At 44.1% G+C, this 21986-nt stretch overlaps 2 protein-coding genes across 3 annotated transcripts in view; one reads left to right on the top strand and one right to left on the bottom strand.

Moving 5' to 3' along the window:
- Window positions 1-21986, bottom strand: part of ATP11B (ATPase phospholipid transporting 11B (putative)) — a 508285-nt gene that overhangs the window by 76395 nt on the left and 409904 nt on the right. The window lies entirely within an intron of this gene.
- The window catches only part of MCF2L2 (MCF.2 cell line derived transforming sequence-like 2), a 282358-nt gene that overhangs the window by 45539 nt on the left and 214833 nt on the right, over window positions 1-21986 (top strand). Inside the window, exon 2 of the mRNA XM_063131918.1 lies at window positions 20456-20539. Coding sequence (XP_062987988.1) covers window positions 20456-20539 — 84 coding nt within the window. The remainder of the gene's footprint in view (window positions 1-20455; window positions 20540-21986) is intronic.

Raw genomic sequence — 21986 nt, forward strand, 5'->3', positions numbered from 1 at the left:
GTCATTGCTCCACTTGCTTGCTTGACCCGCAGAGAGCCAGTGGCATCTACTGCTCCTCTTTCTCACCACGACAGTTGTCTGAGCCAGAGCAAGAGGCAGCAGAAACAAGCAGGTTGCAATAGTGAAGAGGAGGTACAACTCCAGGGTCTATTGTCAGTGGGCCCCTAATAACGTGTGGGCCCTCAGCAGGTGCCCAATCTTGCCCACTCTTGATGCCAGCCCTGCCACCATGGCAGAACTTTGAGGCAGAAGTCCAAGGCCACATTCAGGACAATGTGCAGCAGGGCCCGAAATCCAGCATGGCTAACATACTAAATTGTGAAGTGAAGTAATACACATTAAGATTTTAAACGGTGTGTGTATGTGTGTGTTATACTGTTAACTCCTAAATTTAAAATTACCTAACTGCACCACTGTCTTAAGTTATCAGCCAGCTGGAATTTTTCATAGAATTTTGTGAACCGCCCAGAGAGCTTCAGCTATTGGGCGGTATAAAAATGTAATAAATAAATAAATTTCAGCATTTTAGCTGTTGTCCAAATGAAAAACCAGGCAAATTCCAATTGTTTTACTGTTAACGGGGCATGCATCATAGCTACCATATGTGACAGGTGAGATCCATGTTAAGGAACTTCAGTGTTTTAGTCAAACTTTTTCTTGCTGATTTAAAACCATTTATTTAAATTGCCATTATTTAAATCAATCCACCGTGCCCACTGCTAGTGCCACTGGAAATCCACCCCCCACCGCCACTGCTCAGCTATCTTTAAAAAAAGGGTAGTGGGAGCATTACATCTATTTGCACCCATTGTGCAAACATTCAGACGAAGACATCTCATGAGGTTTTGGCTGCATTTGGAGGGTTTGGAGCAGCATCGCAATTCCGGTATAATGTGCAAAGTTGTTCAAAATGAACATTTCCAGGAACTTAATGGCCAAACTACGGTTACTGGTTATGCATATCAACTCTCAGAAAAAAATGATAAAATGAAAGAAGGATCTATTGAAGCATTTCATCATCCATAGATGGACACTGAAATGGAAAACATTTTTTAAAAAGAAAAAGGTTATTTTATTTTATTTTATTTTATTTTGAGGATTAATACTAGAGACCATTCTAGTTCCATCCTTAGCACTCATATGTGATCACGAAACCCATTTCAGAACGTGTCTGGCTGCATTTGCTCATTGTCATGTATGTGTAGCTCACACTTCATCTGTAGTACTGGTTTGTTAGTAAAAATTAGTGTCTTATTAAACAGGCACTAATGTTATATGAACAACTTGTGCATTTGTTTGAATAAATGCCTCTTGTTGTCCTTCGTCCCAAGGACTAGACTGCCCCCTTTTTCCTCCTCCTCTACTAGCAGAGTCTTCTTCTCTAAAATGGCAAAAGGGGAAGGAGGAGGAAATAAAAAGAGTGCAAAATAAATGAAATGATAGTGTCTTTAACTTCATTTTAAATAGGGAATTGGGAAGCTCAGCTGCCCCAAGGGATTAGATGGTATCACTACTGCTTCTGTGTTGAATCAAAGAGGAGTGATATCAAACAGATGGACATAGTAATTGCTTCTTCTTTCAGTAGAAGCCAAAAGCAGTGCCATGTGAAATGAGCGTGTATCAAATACGTTCTACGGGCTTTTTGACACATTGCATCTCAGCAAACTCGGCTTTGGAACTCCCGAGGATACCCTTGACAGAAGGCTACAGCTAATCTTGCCTCTCTCTGAGGAGCGCACCTGTAAAATGCAGCTGGCAATAACCAGGGGGGTGTCTACATGGTGCCGCCTCGGCCCCACATTCCATTAAAACACCGCGGCATTGCAGCTGAAAGGTGGGGACAATTAATCCCCATGGCAGGATTAATTGTCCTCACCTTTCAGCCCCTCACCCCACTGTGAGGCTAGATCTGGGCTGCGCAGAAAAGTCACCACCAACAGACAGTGTGAAGAAGGTAGTGACCTTGCATTAAAAGGAAATGCTGTGGTAAGCCGAGGTTGTTGTATAAATGATGCAGCGCCACTTTTCAGCCACTACGAGGTATACAGGGCATGTAGACAGCCTCCAGGACTGGCATAAGTACCTGGCATCCTTGGGCAGTTCTCAGGGCCCCAGGAACCTGGCAGGGCCCACTATTGACACCAGCTTTCCATCCCCCCCTTTATTAAAACAACAACCCTGGCGTTCCATCAATGGGGTGCCACCACAGAAAAGACCTGTTCTCCATTCTCCATAAACCTAGCCTCAGCAAGTGAGGAATCCGGCAAAAGGACTTCCCAGGTGATCTGAGGGCATGCACAGGTTTGTATAGAAGCAGGCAGTCCTTGGTTATGAGTTTTCAGCGCCAGGATTAAATGTTCTTATTTGCCCAGGCATTTTAACTGCAGTGTATTGTTTTGCTGCTCTTAGGGTGCCTATTTATGCGTGGCCAAAAAAAGAGGACAAAATAGGAGGCACAGTTGCATAAAGTTTGATATGCGAATTTATATGTATAGAAGCACATTTAGACACAACTACTACAATTTAAATGGAAATACAGCATCTCTCAGCCTAGTGGGGAAGACTGACTAGCTGACCTGTGCACCTTACTCAGTCTGCTGTCCAAATGCAAACTGTTGATGGGCAACTTCAAGGCCTTGTTCTCCCTTCTGTGGTTCTTTTATCTTTAAACCAGTTTTGGTCTGGATAGCCTTTCAAACAGAGGGTGCCTTCAAATAGAGGACTGCCCTCTGTAATGTAGGACACTTGGCCACCTTAGCTGCTTGCCACATTTAGATTTCAGCGTTATTTTGCATTTGCTATGGTATCTTGTCATTTTAGTGCTGCTTTTGATCTGTTTATTATTACTGCTTTTAACTTTCTTGTTGGAATTTATTGTTTTATATTCAGCTTTTATGATGAAAGCTGCCTTCAGCTATTTTCTTGAAGTATGGTAAAAATACATTGATTAAATACAGGTCTCATTCACATGTTACGTCCCTTGGACTTACAGTTACGTCCCTTGGACTTACAAACTTACAGTTTGTTTGTTTTTAAGTATACTCCTAAAATATGTAATGTGTGAATTGGCCCTGTGAGTTCTATTCATCTTTATGAAAATACGGTCATGTAAGGCTCATTACTCGAGATCTACCAAATCAATTTTGCTCATTTTTGTTTTAAATTGAAGCTTGAGCACTGTAGATCTGCAGAAAATGTTGAAAGTTCGAAAAAGTTCAAAGCTTGAGCTTTAATAGCAATTAATTTCCTCTGCGCCAAACAGGCAGGACAGCCCCTCCACCAGTGGGATGACGGACAGCTGTGCTTGGCCAATCAGTGTGAAGCAAAGGTGGGCCCTGGGAGGGCGGGGAGCTGCACCGTATGCAAATTTCACAGGGGGAATTCACTATGCATGAGCCACGTTTACATTATTCATGAGCCCCTTTGTAGTGAGGGGACTGAGGGACAAACAAGCAGGAAAGGAAAGGAGCAGGATTGCTGGCACCTTTACACTAGTTTTGCATGAATATAACTATCCTCAGTCATGAGCTTCTCTGGGGATACAGTTAGGAAACTTCTCCTGGCTGGCCTCCACTTGCCTTCCACCAGGGTAGAATCTAGCACATACCAAAACCATTGTGTGATTGCTGGTTTGCCATGTGCACAACAGCCCAATTTGGGCCTGTCTACACTGGGTACTGATGAGCTTCCAGGCTTAATTCAGGGTGTTGCTCCTTACGTTTTGAGCCCTAAATCAGAGCAAAGGGACTTGTGTGGCCCTCCAGATATTATTGGACTACAGTTCCCATCAACCCCAGCAAGCATGACCAATGATCTATCTGATCATGGGAGTTTAGTCCAGCAACTTCTGGAAGACCACGGGTTCCCTAGCCCCACGCTAAACGATCTGGGCCCTGCATACCTGTACCCTATTGCAAAGGTGCACACCTGAGGTTCTGGCTTCTCCCATATGAACCTCTCCACGGACTAAAATTTGCTGGGGGTGCCCTGCTCCTCAATCCTTTGTTTATATTGAAAAAAATCTGCCAGGGCCTAGGACCAGGCAATCACGCCCACTCTCTGGAACTCCATACCGAGATCTCTCTCTCTCTCTTTATTCCTTCTATTTTTATCATTTCCCATCATGCAAAAGCCTTCTTAATTCTGAAAAGATGTCAGGGTCTGTTGCTGAGGCTGATAGTGTTCCAGTTTAGCTTCAGTTTATCTGCTCATTGGTTATTTATGGTTATTGTTTTGTTTTTAGAGTCTTTTATTTTTTAAAGAGAGAGAGAGAGATGTTGCTATTTATCAGTTTGATGTTTTCCAATGGATGTAGTTGTTTTGAGCACTTTCTGGCAGGAATCTGTGACCCCCACTACAATCAATAAATCAAAGTGCCCTGCTTGCAACTCTTGCTAATTTTACTGCAGCATCTCGCTACATGCACAGTCAGCAGCGTTTCTGAGCCCTTAATTCTACTGAGTAACTTTCTGCGTATTAATAAAATTTGCTATTGTATATGCAGGCGGTGATTATACTTGGCCTTGGTGTACTGTTTTTGATGGATTGCACTGAAGCACACAAAACGTGACAATTCAACACCATCCCTTCCGTCTCGCCTCCCTGGGATGTCCATTAATTTTTGCACCCATTATGATAATCCGGCATGCAGAAGATGATAACAATATTAAATGACCCAGATTTTTTCAGCAGTCTTGTGGAATAGTAGGACAAGTTCAGAAACAATTTATTCCAAATGTATTACACGTCAGAAAAAGCAAACAGCATGATGCCTCATATATGTATTTATGTACGTTGTCCATCTTTTAACCATTGTTACAAAATGGTTGTAACAAACTCTGAAGTCTGCCTGTCATGGACAAGAATTGTATTATTCATTGTATATAGCACCTCCAATGTAACTGCCTCTTTAAAGAGACAACAAGGTTCTCTGCCCCAAACCTTTTGTAACTGAAAGTAAGGAATCTGGGTGAGGTACCGGAACTTAGTCAAACATGGAAAGCCTTTTGTTTTACAAAACTTAGGAACTTATTAAAAACTTAACAATTAACACACAGTGAGTCCCCGAGTTGTCTCAATTCCTAAACAAATGTCCAACCATTCCTGCAGGGCCCCGTGCGTTGCCCAAGTAAACTTGTTTCTACTCCCAAAATGCTGTGCAATGTGACAGGCTGCCCAATTCCCTGCTCCTTACAGACATTGGCCCCATTCAGACGACACCATGGTGGTTAAACCAGAAAGCTGGGCTGTTTTTAGATGACACCTTAAACCATGGCTCTAACCATAGTGAATAAAGCTTTTTGACATTATTCACTGTGGTTAAAGCTGTGGTTTAAGGTGTCTTCTAAACACACTCCAGCTTTCTAGCTTTAACCTCTGTGAAGCTGTGGTTTAAGGTGTCTTCTGAACGGGGCCGTTCTGTCCAGTGTCGCCTTCTCTTTCTTTTTGTTGTTGTTTATTCGTTCAGTCGTTTCCAACTCTTCGTGACTTCATGGACCAGCCCACCTCCTCTTCTAACTGCATCTAACTGCCACTCCTCCCTTCTCCTTCTGTTACCATGACAACCCATACCACACATTTAAACCCTCTAAAGCAGTGGTTCCCAAAGTGGGCGGTATTGCCCCCTTGGGGGCGGTGGGATTGCATAGGGGGGCGTTAAGAGGCAATGGGGTGGCAGGGGGGAGCTAAGAGGCTAAGGGGTGGCAGGGGGGGCGCTTGAAGTGGTCTTTTCCAAGAAGCACCTCTCCAGAAGGTCTTAAAACCCAGGGACATTTTTATGGGAGAAGGTAGTTTGGTCCCAAGCCATATAGGGGAAGAATCCACACATGTATTAATACCGTTTAAGAAGAGTCTTTTTAATGGTGAATTGAAATGTTTCAAAAGCATCAAAATGCTAATGAAGAGACATACCCTGCTTGGTGTGCCCCGCCATGCCGGCTGCAAAACAGAGGCGTTTGCTCTCTTTTCCCTCCCTCTCTTGGCAAGTCTGCGGCGGGTGCTTCCCATTTAAAAGGGGCCGCACGCAGGGGGCACTGGGCATGAGTTTGTGGAACCAAGGGGGCGGTTACCTGAAAAAGTTTGGGAACCACTGCTCTAAAGGTAGACATTGTGGTGTGTATTGGGTTTCCTATCCGATTTCTGTGATGTGAGTAGCACTATAGGTGAGGGTTGCCCTAAAGCAGGGCTGTTGAACCTCTTTCAGTCGGAGGGACACATCCCAGTGGTGGGCAGGGTCCAAACACCAAAAATACCAGCATGTTTTAGCATAAAGATCTTACTGCCAGTAACTTAGAGCTTCTTTGCATTTTTTTAAAAAAAAACTCCACACTGCTTTCTGCTTCTGTTTTAGTTTTGGGATTGCAATTGGCTCAATTATATGGGCAGTTGAGGGGTGGCCATGTGGTTTAGACTGAATACTTCCTATCTCTGGTTCTTCCATTCAATTCAATAAAACAGCACCATCTAGTAACGGGATTATAGCACACCACTACCATTACCCGGGGCTGGTTAACTTGGTGTTTTCTGCCAGTGGGATAAGGGGGGTATTGCTCAGGAGATATCCTGGCTGTTGATGATGTCATGTAACCGCCCAGGAAGCTTCGGCTATTGGGTGGTATAAAAATGCAATAAATAAATGTATTTGATCTGCAAACTTCCGTGAGTGGCCTGTCAGGAGCATGCTATAAGTTGCTCATTTAGAGAACCCCTAAGCCTTAGGTGAACATTTCAACATTTTAGAATGTGGCAAAAATTATGCGAAAGCCAGATAACCACGGAAAGGTGGGGGGAAAGTGGGCGAAGCCTGGTGAAGGGGGATTCATGTTTTGGAGAACTCCAGAGAGCTGAATTGGAACCACAGGCCTACGATTTGGCCTAGGATGCAACGCCTCTCCCCTAAAACAATACTTGGACTTGTCAAAAGCGTGCCAGTAGTCCAGAGATGTTGCCATGGGAACCAAATAGTAGGCCAATTGCTGCTTGATACATGATCATTTTGAGAATGTTCTGAAGAGGAAAGCCAATCAGAAATGGGGGCAGACTCCCCACTCCCAGCTAAGGACGAGGTAATCCAGGTGTCTGTATGAAAACAATAGTAGTCTGCAGTTTTGGTTTGGAGACAAAGAAAACTGAGCTTTGGACTCTGCAAGCCGGGATCTCCTGCACGTGGCCACAGAAATCTCCAACTGAGCTCACTAAACTCTCCCCTCTCTGCCACCTTCAAAAAAATTATTTAAAGAAAAACTTTAGAAAATGTTACAGCAGTCTCTTTCTAGCCTGTAGCCTTGCTCTTTCTCCTCTATCCTTTTGCCTTGCTATTTCCCCCTCCTTCCCTCCCAGTCTCTAGAATCACTATTTCTCTTCCCCCTACACCTCGCTAGCCAGGCCCCAGCAGCAGCCATTATGAGACTAGCCACAGCCTCCATGGGTGCCATTTTGTGGTGGTGCCCAGTTCAGTTTCTCAAAATCCCAGGTGTGTCTACAGGTCCAAAAAGGTTGGGAACCTCTCCTGTGTAAACTGGCCTGTAGGGTTGTGTGCTGTTTTTATTCTGTTCTTGTGCTCTTAATTGTGTTTTTCATGTCTTTGTTTTATTACTGTTATAATGAAGATTGTTGGTGTTTTTTATATATAATGATTTAGTTCATAGAATCATGGAATAGTAGAGTTGGAAGGGGCCTATAAGGCCATTGAGTCCAACCCCCCCCCCCCCCGGCTCAGTGCAGCAGTCCACCCTAAAGCATACCTGACAGATGGTTGTCTAGTTCCTACATTTGTAAGCTGCCTTGAGTGCCATTTTCTTGATAGAAAGGAGGGGTACAAATCGATCAAAAAAACAAATAAACTAACAGCACTTTTAGGGTAATGGCTGACTTTGTTTGCATGACATGGCATTGCTCGTTGTGTTTATTTAACCCATGACGAGCAACAGCATCCATTTTGCAAATCCAACCCCCACTCAGGGTTGTCATGTTGTGCAAACCCAGTGAGTATGGGTTATGTGAAGGTTAAGCAAGCCTCGCATAACCCATGGTCTTTTCTAACTCTCCGAGTCTGCTTGTAGGATTCATACGACAACAGAACCTCCGGGCAGCAATTGGATTTGCAAAATGGTGGCCTCACGTCCCACAGCTTCACCATGGGTTACCTAGGGTGGGCTGTCGTGTCATGCAAACCGTCCTGCTGGGTCCCTAGAGATGTGATGTGTAAGCTGTGGAGTTGGTCCATCTGTTGGAATTTTTAACTTGTGCCTTTCCATCCATGCTCAACCTGTATATTTGTAAATAAACACATAGACATGTAGGTGAAGCGATACGCAGGATGCAGCACTCCAAAAGCAAAGGAAATGACCAAAAATAGCTTATCCAGTTTATAAAATTATAGATTAAAAAAATTATAAACAGGTTTTTAAAATGTGAAACGTTTTGGTATAAAACACCCAGGCCCAGTGCTGCCATATAGGCAACTCAGGCGCCCACCTAGAGCGCCAAGCAAACGAGGGCGCCGAACAGTGTACCCGGAAGCTGCTCTCCTAGAGCGGCTTCCGGGTGTGCTGTTCCAAAGCCGCCGCCCCAGCCGCCGCCCAACCCCAGCGTCCTGGCTCCTTTGAAGCCAGGATGCTGGGGTTGGAGGCGGAGGCTTCAGTACGGCGCGCCAGGAAGCCACTTCCAGGCGCGCCGCTTCAAAGCCTCTGCCCCGCCCCCCAACCCCAGTGTCCTGGCTTCAAAGCCGGGAGTGGGAGGGAGCGGGCGGTGAGTGGGCGAGCAAGGGGGGAGCCGTAACGGTGAGTGAGCGAGCGAGCGGGGGCGGCGGGCGAGCGATGGGGGGAGCTGGAGCGTGTGAGCGAGGGGGGAGCCAGAGCGGCAGGCGAGCGGGCGGGGGGGGAGCAGTGAGTGAGCGAGCGAGCGCGTGGGCAGGCGAGTGAGGGGTCGGTGAGTGAGCGAGCGGGGTGGTGGTTGTTCCAGAACGCGCCTGCCTAGGGCGCAATATAGTCTGGCACCGGCCCTGAAAACACCAGCCTTGGTCCCTGAAGTGTGCGGAAACATTTCACATTTTAAATAGCCTCTCTCTCTCTCTCTCTCTCTCTCTCTCTCTCTCTCTCTCTCTCTCTCTCTCTCTGTGTGTGTGTGTGTGTGTGTGTATACATTTATAAATTGGTCATTCGTTTTGTTTTTGGAATAGAGACATATATTACAAAATGCCAGTAAGGCTCCAGTGACCTCCTTACAAAAGAAACCAAACTTGGGTTAGCGCTGCTACACCCCTGGAAGTTCTCAGCACTCAAGAGAAGTGGAGTGCATGTAACAGGGGAGCACATGAAGGGAGGAGTGAGTCAGAGTTTTTTTATTTATTTACCGAAGCTCCCTGGGCGGGTCACAAAAAATTAAAACCATCCAAAGTATAAAACTAACAGTATAAAACATGATATAAAATACAACATAAAAACACAACCAGGATAAAATCAGCGACAGTGCAGAAATACAAATTTAAAATGCAAATTTAAAACACAATGTTGAAATTGAATTTATGGACTGTTAAAATACTGAGAGAATAAAAAGGTCTTCACCTGGTATCTGAAAGAATATAGTGTAAGTGCCAGGCAAACCTCCTTAGGGAGCGCATTCCACAACCGGGGTGCCACAGCAGAGAAGGCCCTCCTCCTGGTAGCCACCTGCCTCACTTCCTTTGGCAGGGGCTCACGGAGAAGGACCCCTGAGGATGACCTTAGGGTCCGGGCAGGTACATATGGGAGGAGGCTTTCCTTCAGATATCCTGCCCCCAAGCCATTTAGGGCTTTAAATGTTAATACCAGCACTTTGAATCGAGCCTGGACCTGGACTGGCAGCCCGTGAAGCTGGAAAAGAACTGGTGTGATGGGGTCTTGTTGGCCAGATGAAGATGATAGGGGATTCACAGGCTTGGTTTCAGTTGGAGATAAGGATTGTGGTAGGTAATAGCAGTTCTTCACACCAGGTAGCAAAATGCCTGTCTTTATGAATGGGAACAGAGGGCTTTGTGGCAGGAGGGTGTGTGCGTATCTCTATTGCTATGGAGGACAGGACTGCCCAGCCCTGCCAAAATGCGTGCAGTGCGTGCCATACTATAGTATTTCAGTAATCCTTACAATAGCCCTGTAAGATATTTCTCAGGCTGGGGCTCAGAGGCAGACATTTTCTGAAGGCTACCTAGTGATTTATTTATTTATTTTATTACATTTATATACCACCCCACAGCTGAAGCTCTCTGGGCGGTTTACAACATAGTTGTACAACATAGGTTTACTAAAAATAGTAAACATTAAAAGTATACAAAATTTAAAAACCATCAAAAACATAAAAAACAGTATAAAAACAACAGTATCCATTTAAAAACAACAATTCTGGGGTCCATTAAAAACAAACTTAATGTTGTTAAATGCCGTTAAAATGCCTGGAGAAGAGAAAAGTCTTGACCTGGCACCGAAAAGATAACAATGTTGGCGCCAGGTGAGCCTCATTGGGAAGATCATTCCACAGTCAGGGGGCCACCACTGAAAAGGCCCTCTCCCTTGTTGCCATCCTCCGAGCTTCCCTCGGAGTAGGCACTCGGAGGAGGACCTTAGATGTTGAGCACAGTGTACGGGTAGGTTCATGTCGGGAGAGGCGTTTCGTCAGGTATTGTGGTCCCAAGCCATGTAGGGCTTTATAGGTTAAAACCAGCACCTTGAATTGAGCTCGGAATCATATAGGCAGCCAATGCAAGCGGGCCAGAATAGGTGTTATATGCTCAAACCTCCCTGTTCCAGCTATCAATCTGGCCGCCCCATTTTGCACAAGCTGCAGCTTCCGGACCGTCTTAAAAGGCTGCCCCATGTAGAGGGCATTGCAGTAATCTAATTTGGAAGTTACCAAAATATGGACAACTGAAGCTAGGTTATCCCTGTCCAGATAGGGGCGTAGCTGGGCCACCAACCGGAGTTGGTAGAAAGCACTCCGTGAGTGAGCGGAGAACTGAACCTGAGACTTGAAGACTTGCAGATTCACATTTTGTTTTTGCTACACATCACTCTTGTTTCCTTCTTGCTGTATGGGCCTTCCTAGACGAGGCCTTAGCACGCCTTCAGACCCGGTTTCCCTGCTGTGCGTCCACATGACGCACAGGGGAATCCGGCGGCAGGCTGCGCTGAGGCCTGGTCTAACACGCCATAAGCGAATTCGCTTATGGCGCGCCTTTTCCCCAGCTCCGGCCTCAGGACGGGGCTGGGGGAAGTCTAGTGACTTCCGAGGCTTTTTGCGGCTACTCGCTTACTCGCGAGTAGCCGCGAAAAGCTGCGGACCTGGCACAGCGCTCATACGAGCACTGTGCCCATCGGCCCGGGGGGGGGGATCTCACCCGCCCTCCCCCCTTGCCACCCACCCTGCCATCCTTCCCCCCCCCCCCCGGTAAAAAAACAGCAAAAAAAAGGACTTACCAGTCCGGCGGCTTCAGGGCGCACGCGGTCCCTTTAACAGCAAAAAAAAAATGGCGGACGCTGCAGGGAGCCGACGTCCCTGCGCGTCCGACGTCTGGAACCCTGGGCGATGCGCGCTAACGTTAGCGCGCCTCAGCCCCGCCTCCTTGCCGGGATAACCCGGCAAGTCTAGCAAAGCCCTATGATTCTGTGAAATGGCCTCTTTTTCTTACGGGCAAGAATGTTCTCACTTTAACTGAGCCTTCCGTCTCTTAATATAGAGCCATGGAAATGGTTCTCTAGTGAAGGTGAGCGGTTTTTTCAGAATTCTATAAAGCCTGAACATTCAATTCATCATAAAATCGAGACAAGCTTCAGAAGAAGAGGATTTAGGGCCGAAAGACCAAGGGGGAGGTGTGGATGCAGGATGCTGGAGTTGGATGTGACTCCAATATATGAGAATGTACAATATCTTTACTGTTTTCTTGGTGCATGAGTAAATTTGCAAGCACCTTAAACAAGGGTGGTTTTTTTTAATCCTGTAATTACTTTTAGGGTTGCCTACTACCAGCATGGGAAAATGTCCTGCCCAGACTTTTTTTCTCATTGGTGTTGGACAATTAGAGATGTCGCGAGTGCCTGACTGGATCTGGGAATCTGGTGGACTCCCCTGCGTCCGGCCCTCTAGCCCCCACCCCCGAGGGGCTGTCTTCATGCACCAAATTGGGGGCGCGCCACTGCCAAATTTCAATATAAACACTGAGGCCTGAAAATGTTTTTTAAAATCGTACAACGCCCATATCTCTGGAGAGAGAGGATTTTACTCCCTCAATGCCCTCAAAAAGCCAGACTAAAGGGTTGTTCCATTTTTGCCGGGCAGAAAGGCTGTCTGGTTGAAATATTCATCTGACAGGACCTGTCTTGTTAAAGGGGGCGGGAGGAACAACCAATGAACTGGAGGGAGAAAGAGAAGAGGCGGGGTGGAGTGGAAGAGCATACAAGCGAAAGTGCATCAGAGGTAAAAAAACGTGGAGACAAAGCAGTGGAAAAAGTGTGTGATGGAGCCCTTTGTGGGCTCTAAGTGCATCTACCCCACATGTAGGTTATTTTCTGCTTTCCAGTTGTGACAAAATTGTAGAGCTCAATCAGATGAGTGTTTTCTTGCACGCTCGTTACTGGGCACTCACGGATTTTCGTGGGTCCCTCTCACAACATCATCTGCCTCCTATCCCTTCTAGCCTTCTTCACGCAACAACAAAAAAAACCACCCCAATAAATCTGACTTATTTTTAAAGAATAGTTTTTAAAGAATAGTTGTTTTAAATGGATATTGTTGTTTTTATACTTTTAGTGGTTTTAAATTTTGTATATCTGTTTTAATGTTCATTGTTTTTAACTTTCGTAAACCGCCCCGAGAGCTTTGGCTATGGGGTGGTATATAAATGCAATTAAATAAATAAAGACGGAATTTGCCGCCATCTCCTGCTGTGTGCAGGAGAAGCAGCGCGATCAAAACAGCCCACTGAATGGCCACGTGTATATTGTTTGCTTCCTCTTTCAAAAGAGGAAGTAATGAGGGACAAATGCATGGGCAGAGAAGCGATGGTAAGCAATCGCGATTTTCCTCCGTGTGATGACGCTCGTAGTCTCGATTATGTTGTGCAATCCATCTTGGGATGATATTGTGTCGAGATGTTATAGCTTTGCAGCAACAAACTACTAGTAAGCACATGCAATTGTTGCATACTGTACACATTTGATGCAGAGAACATTTTCCCCATCAGCTTTACCACTAGTACTTCAACCAGGTACCAGACGTTTTTAATTTTATTTCATGAGTTAGCAACTTAATTACCTCATCTTTTTATCCTTATCCCACAACATTTTTTTGGTAAGAAAAAGAGCTTCAGTACAGTGAATAATTGTTTTTAGAAGCAACCTCACATAAAATAAATGTATAGGGGGGAGAGAAAACACATGATTTCCTCTGCAAGGCTTAGTAAGTGTTAGTGATGTAATTTCTTTTTCTTTAAAGTTTTCCAGTGCTCAGATTTTTGCAGTGTGCTATTTGTGTTTTAATGATCATGGAAACCCTCAGGCAATGGGCATGTAATTGGAACGGCCTTTGAGGCTGGTGTGTTTTAGTTCAGCCATTCCAAGTTTTAGTTTAGACAAACCGTCTCCACATTAAGGCATATCGCTTTATTTATCCGGGGCGGTTGTGCTTCCTGGTTCTTTGGCACTATTGATATGGGCTGCATTACATGGGAGGAGAGGGATGACAAGGGGGAAGATCCTGCTGTTTTCCAGGGCTCCTTTATACAACAGACGTGTTTTGAGGGAGCGCCTCCCTCCCTCTCTGGCATGTGTGCAAAGGAATGGAGGTTGTGGGGAGTCATGTGCTGTAAGTCTGCAACCCTTGGCACACTTACTTGGGAGTGAGTCCCATTGAACACAATGGGACTTACTTCTGAGTAGACATATGGGGAACTAATAGCACAAACTAATAGTAAGAAGAAGAAAAGAATCACAAGCACAACTCTAATCTCGCATAATGAAGGGTCTTCCTTACTTTGGAGTAAGCCAGATCTGTCTCCCTTAGTCGCAGGGAGGCATTTTACTCTTTTCTCTTCTGATAGCAGGGAAAGTCCTTCCTCAGTAAGTTTATAGTGCAATGTCAGCTTTACACACTTCCAATTTCGTCCCATTAAGGGTTTGTTCCAGCTTATCTCTGATTTTTTTTAATGGAATAAGGGTGGGGTAACCATGGGAGATGTCCTGGCTGTTTACAGTGTCATGTAATCTAGCTGGAAACATTCAAGAGTGGCCAATCACAGCTGTGCTATAAATAGCTCATTTAGAGAAGCCCTCAGCCAGAAAAGCATTTTAATTAACATTAGGCCTGCTCTACACAAGTAGCAGAAAAAGGTGGGAGAATCCTGAGGTGTACAGTGGACTGTACCCCTTCAGGAGGCAGGGGAGGAGTGTCATTTCTGAATGATCCCTTTAGTAAAAGCCACAACAGCATCCTCCCACAAATAAAAAACTAGCAGATCAGGGAGAAATGTTCAAGCCCAGCCCTTTCCCTGCTGTGCTAGATTTCTACTTGCAGGGGCTGGGTTTTTTTTGTTTGTATGGTCACCAAACACACTCCCTTTCTCTCCCTTACTGTCTCTGTTACCTCCTTCACTCTCTCTCTCCCCTCCTCTCCATCTACCTCTTCCACCCCACTCAGCAGCTTTCTGGGAGAGGGACAGTTCACTTTTGCCAGAGGTCTGAATTAACTGACTGCTTGCAGAAGGTTTTCAAAATTAGGCCAAGGGCCGTATTGAGGACTGACTAGAGGCCTAGGGCTGGAGGCTGTAGCAGGTAACAAGGAAGGTGGAGGAAGATGCAACTGGAACTCACAGATGTGTGTACACCAGTACCACGCAAACTTGCAGCAATGTGTTTTGGTGAAAAAGCAAAATAAATACAAACTAGTGCCAAGGAATATGCATTTATGGATTACTTGGCACTAGTAATGGGGAGTCAACTAGTGAATCAGATGTATTTGCTTTCAGAATCCATACAAACTTGGCCAATTGGGATAGTTCCCAGTCACAGGGAGTTTCATCCATTTTATTTTTCGTTGAGTTGCCCCATTTGGTTTCTTTGTAAATCAACTGTTTGTCCCCATGAAGGGGCAACGTTATATTTTGATGCCACAACGTCCGGTCTTCACTCAGCATGATATATTTGTGGTCTGTTTTTAGCTTTTTCTTGCCTCCTGTATACTGTCTTGTTGTTCGTTAATTTAACAGTTTTAAAAAATTAATAATGATTATTACAGCTTTGTGAACTGTTAATGCACAGTTTTTATAGGTGATACGGTTTGTTTTATTTTAGTGTCCCAGTCATTAAAACACCCTCAAGTGTTTTCGTGTCCACAAAATGCATGGCCTACTGAAGTCAAGCACATTTCAACATAGCAAGCAGTGGCATCAATTTAGGCCCCGTTCAGACAACACGCTTAACCCAGATGAATATTCAGATGCCTGTTTTAATAATGTATTAGTTTTAATTTTTTTTAATTAGTTATATGCATTTTATGGTGTTTGCATTTGCATTGTACCCCGCCTCGATCCAGAGGGAGAGGCGGGTAAATTATTATTATTATTATTATTATTATTATTATTATTATTATTTATTCCGTTAACCATTTTGTGGTTAAGCAGCATGGTTTAGCGTGTTGTCTGAATGGGGCCTTAGATTTCAATGCATCTTGTGGACAGGGGGAGAGGGAATTCTCAGCAAAGCTTAAAGTCTTGCTCCTGGCTATATTAAAGACTAAATTGAGAGAAAGAGAAAACACACACCCAGGAATGCAACTTAGAGAATTTCTTGCGTTTATTTTTTATACCTTGTAAAAGCTATAGCAGTATCAAACAATCACATCCTGTTTTAAGCAGAGAGATTTATGGCTTTGTGTAGTTCTGTGTGTGATCTAAAATTGGGGAGAGAGGTATCAACTGTCCCCCTCCCTCCTCCCACATCACCTTTATACAAAAGGCACTTCGACAGCCCATTCCTTTTGCACGTTCTACACAGAATAAGTTCCACTGTGTTCAACATATAAGTAACTGTGTGATATTGCACAAGTAAATGCACATAGGATTGCAGCCCTGCTCACGTTGAGGTTACTCTGCATTTGCACTGCGTTCTCTGCTCACCTCCAAATACTTGATAGAACAATCATTTAGGGTGACCATATGAAAAGGAGGACAGGGCTCCTGTATCTTTAATAGTTGCATAGAAAAGGGAATTTCAGTAGGTGTCATTTGTATATATGGAGAACCTGGTGAAATTCCCTCTTCATCACAACAGTTAAAGTGCAGGAGCTATACTAGAGTGACCAGATTTAAAAGAGGGTAGGGCACCTGCAGCTTTAACTATTGTGATGAAGAGGAAATTTCACCAGGTTCCCCATATATACAAATGATACCTGCTGAAATTCTCTTTTCAATATAACTGTTAAAGATACAGGAGCCCTGTCCTCCTTTTCGTATGGTCAGCATGTTAGGAGAGACCCAGATTCTAGTCCTCATCCCCTTGACCATGAAGCTCCCAGAATAACCTTGGGCCAGATACTCTCTCACAGCCTAACCTACCTCCCAAGCTTTTGGTGACCATGAAATGGAGTGAGTGAGGAAGAGAGCCATGTCTGCCGTTTTGAGCTCCTTGGAAGAAAGACAGGATGTAATAAGTGAAAGTAAGTAAATAAAACAAAGTCACTTCTCCAGAAATAAAATTGAAGTGGGTTAAGAGCCCCTAATTATCCAGGGGCTCTTCTCTGAGCTCACATTTGCTTTTGATGAACCTCCTGTTTACCTGCATCAAGGTTTGAAGCAAAAGGATCTGTGATCTCGGGAAAACTAGCTCAATGAAAAACCTCTCATGGATTATAGGAAGAAACTCTGGATCTCGGGTATAGCTATCACCATGCTCAGCTCCAACTATCTGCTAATTCCAAAGCCTTATGCTGGCTTTCCTTTGCATGTCGGTACAAAGTAATTGGGTTTTGTCTGTAGGGCAGGAGTGGGAAACATGGCTCTCCAAATGTTGCTGGACTCCCATCAATTCCAGCCAGCATGACCAATGGTCAGGGATGATAGGAACTGTAGTCCTGTAGGAGTAAATGCTGAGAACATGTGTGTGTTTTAACAACATCTTCCACTTCCTTCCACTCTTCATTATTCAAAGCATGAGCCCCGCTGCAAGTACGATTTATAATGCTATTAATTAGTTTAGTATAAACAGAAAATAAACCAATGTGCCCCTTCTAAATAAATTCATAAATAAATGTACAGCATCAACAGCTGCTGCATTTTGTCAAAAGAACCTTGGTGATTATTTTTTCTTAAAGTTTGGAATCATATTCTGATATTAAATATTTATGAACACCTATTTTTCCAAAAGAGTAATAGGTAGCGGCAAGTATATCTGTGGGGAGAAAGTTGGCACTAAGGTCCGGGGGAGTTGAACAAAAAAGAAGACTTTAACAGTTTTACCATGCTTTGCACACTTAATAAAATATTAGTTTTCTATAGCCCCCCCACTTTTTTTACTATGATGGGAATGGGGCTTTTTTTAAAAAAGAAAAGAAAAGAAAGGAAAGTTAGTTTTGAATTATAAATATGGGAAGAAATTTTAAGTATTAAAATAGCTGGACTGTAGAAATTGCAACCAAGGTCCCCTCATTGGATGTTTAAAATAAGATATGGATTAGAATAATGTTCATCAAGAAAGGGCATGGGCAGTGCTTAATTTCTTGAAGTATTGATGCTGAGGTGCACATCTTTGGCTGAGGGCAAAAACAGAAGTTACACTGGAGATCTTTGGTCAAATCTTCAAACTTTTTGTATCCTTCATTTTTAGAAATTAAACATTAGTGGTAATTTTGGGCTTATTGGCATCACAGCCTTTATCTAGATAATATTTGTCCCCAAGGGATCTCGGAAATTGTCATTTTGTTAGGGAAAACTATGGTCACTAAACTGGGAATTCTCAACACCTTCATCATAAGAAGAACCCTGCTGGATTGAACCACAGGTCTAGCTAATCCAGCATTTTGTTTCGTGTGTTGACCAACCAGATGCCTCTGGGAAGCCCCCTAACAGGTGGGGGTTGTGCTGCTTCTGATGTCCCCAGAGACCCGTATTCAGAGGCAAAGCTACCTCAGATCTTGGAGGTAACATATAGCCGTCATGACTAATAGTCATTGATAGCCTGGCCTGCCATTCATTGTTTAAATCCCCTTTTAAAGCTATCTAAGTTGGTAGCTGTGACGTTACCCACATTTCTACTCTCTTAGGTATGTCTGGGTGAGTATGTCTAGAGCAGAGCTTTCCAAACTTTTCATGTTGGTGACACACTTTTTAGACATGCATCATTTCACGACACAGTAATTCAGTTTTACTAGAAAACCAGAGGTTACTATTATTATTATTATTATTATTATTATTATTATTATTATTATTATTTAATTTATTTATTTATATAGCACCATCAATGTACATGGTGCTGTACAGATTACACAGTAAATAGCAAGACCCTGCCACATAGGCTTACAATAAGGGGTTAAACTAACCCCTTATAAGAGATACGGACACGTACATAAATTGTAATAACGAAATGTATGGGGACACAACATATCTCATGAAAACCTTTCATTTATATTTTTAAAAATATATGATTTGCAAGATAATAACATACATTTCCAAGACTTTTCACATTGAACCAATTTTGTCGCGCTGCGATCGAGCGGCGGTTGAGACGGTGTCCTATCAAAAAACTGGACCCATGGAATTTCTCAAATGTGTCACTTCAGGTGCAGCCATGTCACCGGAAGTGATGTGGAATCAGTTGTTTTGACCCGATGATGCATACTGCACATGCGCAGTACCTGTATGATCCCTCGACCGTGGTGTGCATACACGGATACGACGGAAGGGGAATTTACTAGTGCACCATACTAATCGGCACCTTTGCTGCGTAAAAATGCATGCAAGTTGGTATTGCTTATTTCACATAGACTCAGAGGTTTCTCGTTACGTTCGTGTGACACACCTACACACTGCAGCTGACACATTAACGTGTTGCGACACACAGTTTGGAAAGCTCTGGTCTAGAGAGTATGGAATGTTGGACTGAGTAGGTGTGGCTGGTGATGCTGTGGAAAGGGGGGAGTAGTATATATCTGGGGAGCTGAGTGGTCTGACGGGTTCAGTTGGTGATTGGGTTTGGAGGGTAGATGTGTTTAGCTGTGTGGTTTCTAGTCAGGAGTTGTGTGAGGAGTGAGTGAAAATAAGATCATAAGGACTAAGGATTGTTATTATTAGATTTGTTACTACCAGTATTCTTAAGAATAGGCAAGACTGGAATAGAATTTGAAGGAACTAAGAACTGTAAACAAAAATAAACATTTTCCTTATTTTGCTACCATAAAACCACGTGTCAGTTTGGCTGTGTCTCCTGCTCTGTTGGTTCATAAATAAGCACTTTACATTAAGCCTTCAGCCTGCTATATTCACAGAAAAGCCTTTTCCAAATCTCCTTACCTTTTCCCTCTGCTATAAAGGAAAGTTTATACTTTTCTTTTTACCCCTTCTTCAGGTATTTAAGTGGTGGCGCTTAGCCTGAGGGAGGTGTGCGCGTCAAACCTTGTGTGTGAGGTAGTGGCGTTGTAGTAGCTGTCATTACATCTTGCAGCAGTGAATTCCAAAGTTGAACTATGCATGGTGGGAAGAAGCACTTCCTTTTGTCTGTTCTGAGTCACTATTCAGCTTCATTGGATGACCCCGGGTTCTAGTATATAAGAATGTCATGTGGATGTGCTATCTTGTCTCCTGAATTAATCAAGAAACCCACTGGAGAGGATCAGGGTGAATGTGAACCTCTCCACCCCTCATAACAACTGGTTGCAACTCTCTGGAGAGCAGCGTGCCACATTTTGAAAAGCATTACTACAAGGGCAAAGGCGGAGACGAGAGGGACTATGGTAACATTGTGCGTTCTATAATTTGTGAAGAATGGAGTGCTTGTTACAGGGATGGGTTCAGACCTACCAGCATTTCACTCAAAAATAAATAGTGCTGTTTCAAAAGACTGAAAAGGTGCTTTATTTTCGAGTCCAGATGCGTGGACTTAATATAGACCATGCAGTTGGCCATTAGAAGCTCATCGCCCTCAGCAAAGCCCTGCTAAGGCTCGGTTTGTGAAAAGCCCATTTCTGCAAATCACAAAGAAAATTGGAGAGGAGATGGGCCTTTTTTTGTGAACAACACTCAGAGAACGTCTCTACTGTCGGAAAAGTCATATGACAAAGCCAGTGGTCAAGGCAAAAACGACTCTTGAGTATCTGAGAATCTGCTTTGTGTAGCAGCGTGATGATGGAAGTTTGCAGGAGAAGATCTCAGTTAACTGATTGGAGGTTCTCTAATATTTCTCCCTCCCTCACCCCACCCCCTGCTCTTTCCTTTCTTGCGCAGATGAAATCATGCAACAGGAGATCAGGCCTCTTGTTGCCGTGGATATCATAGAACAGCTTCACCGGCAGTTTGCTATCTTGTCAGGTAAGGATGGGCTTCTTTTGCATTCTATCTAGATAGAACCCACCCCTTTAATTGCCTTGCTGTAATCAGGGGAAGCCTTTCTGTGGCTACCAAGTGTCCTGGCTGTTAGGTCTCTTGGTGCTCAGATCCTAAGATTTAGGAGCACAACCTGGGAGGTGTCCAGCAGAAGAAGATCTCTAACCTCCCCTTCTAATGGTTCTGTAGAGCAAGGACTATTGCCATGTGCTTTTAAGATATGATAGGATCCAGAGGGCTGTATATGGCGTTCCTCACACGCACTGGGCTTTTTTAAGGTCTCCCTTCCACCTGCAGCCCTTTGATCCACCTTCAAAAGGTGCTCCTGAAGATTGTGTGTGTCTTGAAAGGCCTGTGTGGAAGAGGCAGGGATGCATTTATAAGGGGAAATCAACACAATTCCCCAGCGTGCATAGACACTCTCTAAGTGCATACACCGGCTTCTTAGGATCCTGGCCATTTTTATTATGCCCATTACATTGAGTAACAGTGGGGTTTGCTACTGTCCCCTACACTGGTCCAGCACCAAGTTTGAAGGGCTCTGGTGTGCCCCCCTCACCCCCGTAAGTTTACCAGGTGCCCTTTTCTTTCTGTTAAAACAAAAGAATGGTAGAAGCACTGCAAAGTGAAGAGCAGGCCAAGGCTGCAGTGGCTGCCATCTTTCCCCCAGAATGCTCCTGGGCACTGAGATGGCAGGGAGAAGACTGGGCTAGAAACCTTCTCCCTGACATCACATTTTCTAGATTGTGCTGGAAGTGGAGCTTGTATGGAGGTGTTCCCACCAAACACACTGTTGGTGTCTAAACTAGCCTCCACTACCCCTGCTTTACATGAATTAGACACGTGAATAAACAAATATGGTTTCCCTTGTCATGTTACCTTGGGCACTGAGGCCTATCTATACTACAGACTGAAAGTGGTTTAATACCAGAAAACTTGGAAACTGTATTTCTGTGAGGAGAGAGAGCAGGAGCACAATTCCCAGGATTTTAGGGGGGAAGCCGAAACAATAAACACAATATAAAGCCAATGTAAGCTTGTAATGTAGGAAGCGCCTCTGTTTAAAAGAAAAAAAAAAAGAGGTATAGCAGCTGTAAGTCATGTGTCAGCTGAGGCTGTTGCTGTTACCTTGATATATTTCCCCGTTAAATGCCCTGGAACAAGAAAAAAAGAATGGCTATCCACCTGCTTTCTGTTTCATCGTCCTGGAATAATCTGTAATTTTGTACAAAGGAGTACAAAAGCAGTATTTGTGTACTTGCAAATATACAGGCTGAGCAGATGCAAAGCAAGCCAGTACATAGGCAGACAATGTTAGTCCAAATGCAATATGATTAGCTGCTCCCAAAAAGTAATACACCATTACAGCCCCTGCCTCCTGAATATTTTTCTTGCCAACCAGAATCCTCTCAGAAATCTTCAAAACTCTATA

The sequence above is a fragment of the Elgaria multicarinata genome, chromosome 8 (assembly GCF_023053635.1).
Source record: "Elgaria multicarinata webbii isolate HBS135686 ecotype San Diego chromosome 8, rElgMul1.1.pri, whole genome shotgun sequence".
In the NCBI taxonomy this organism is placed as follows: domain Eukaryota; kingdom Metazoa; phylum Chordata; class Lepidosauria; order Squamata; family Anguidae; genus Elgaria; species Elgaria multicarinata.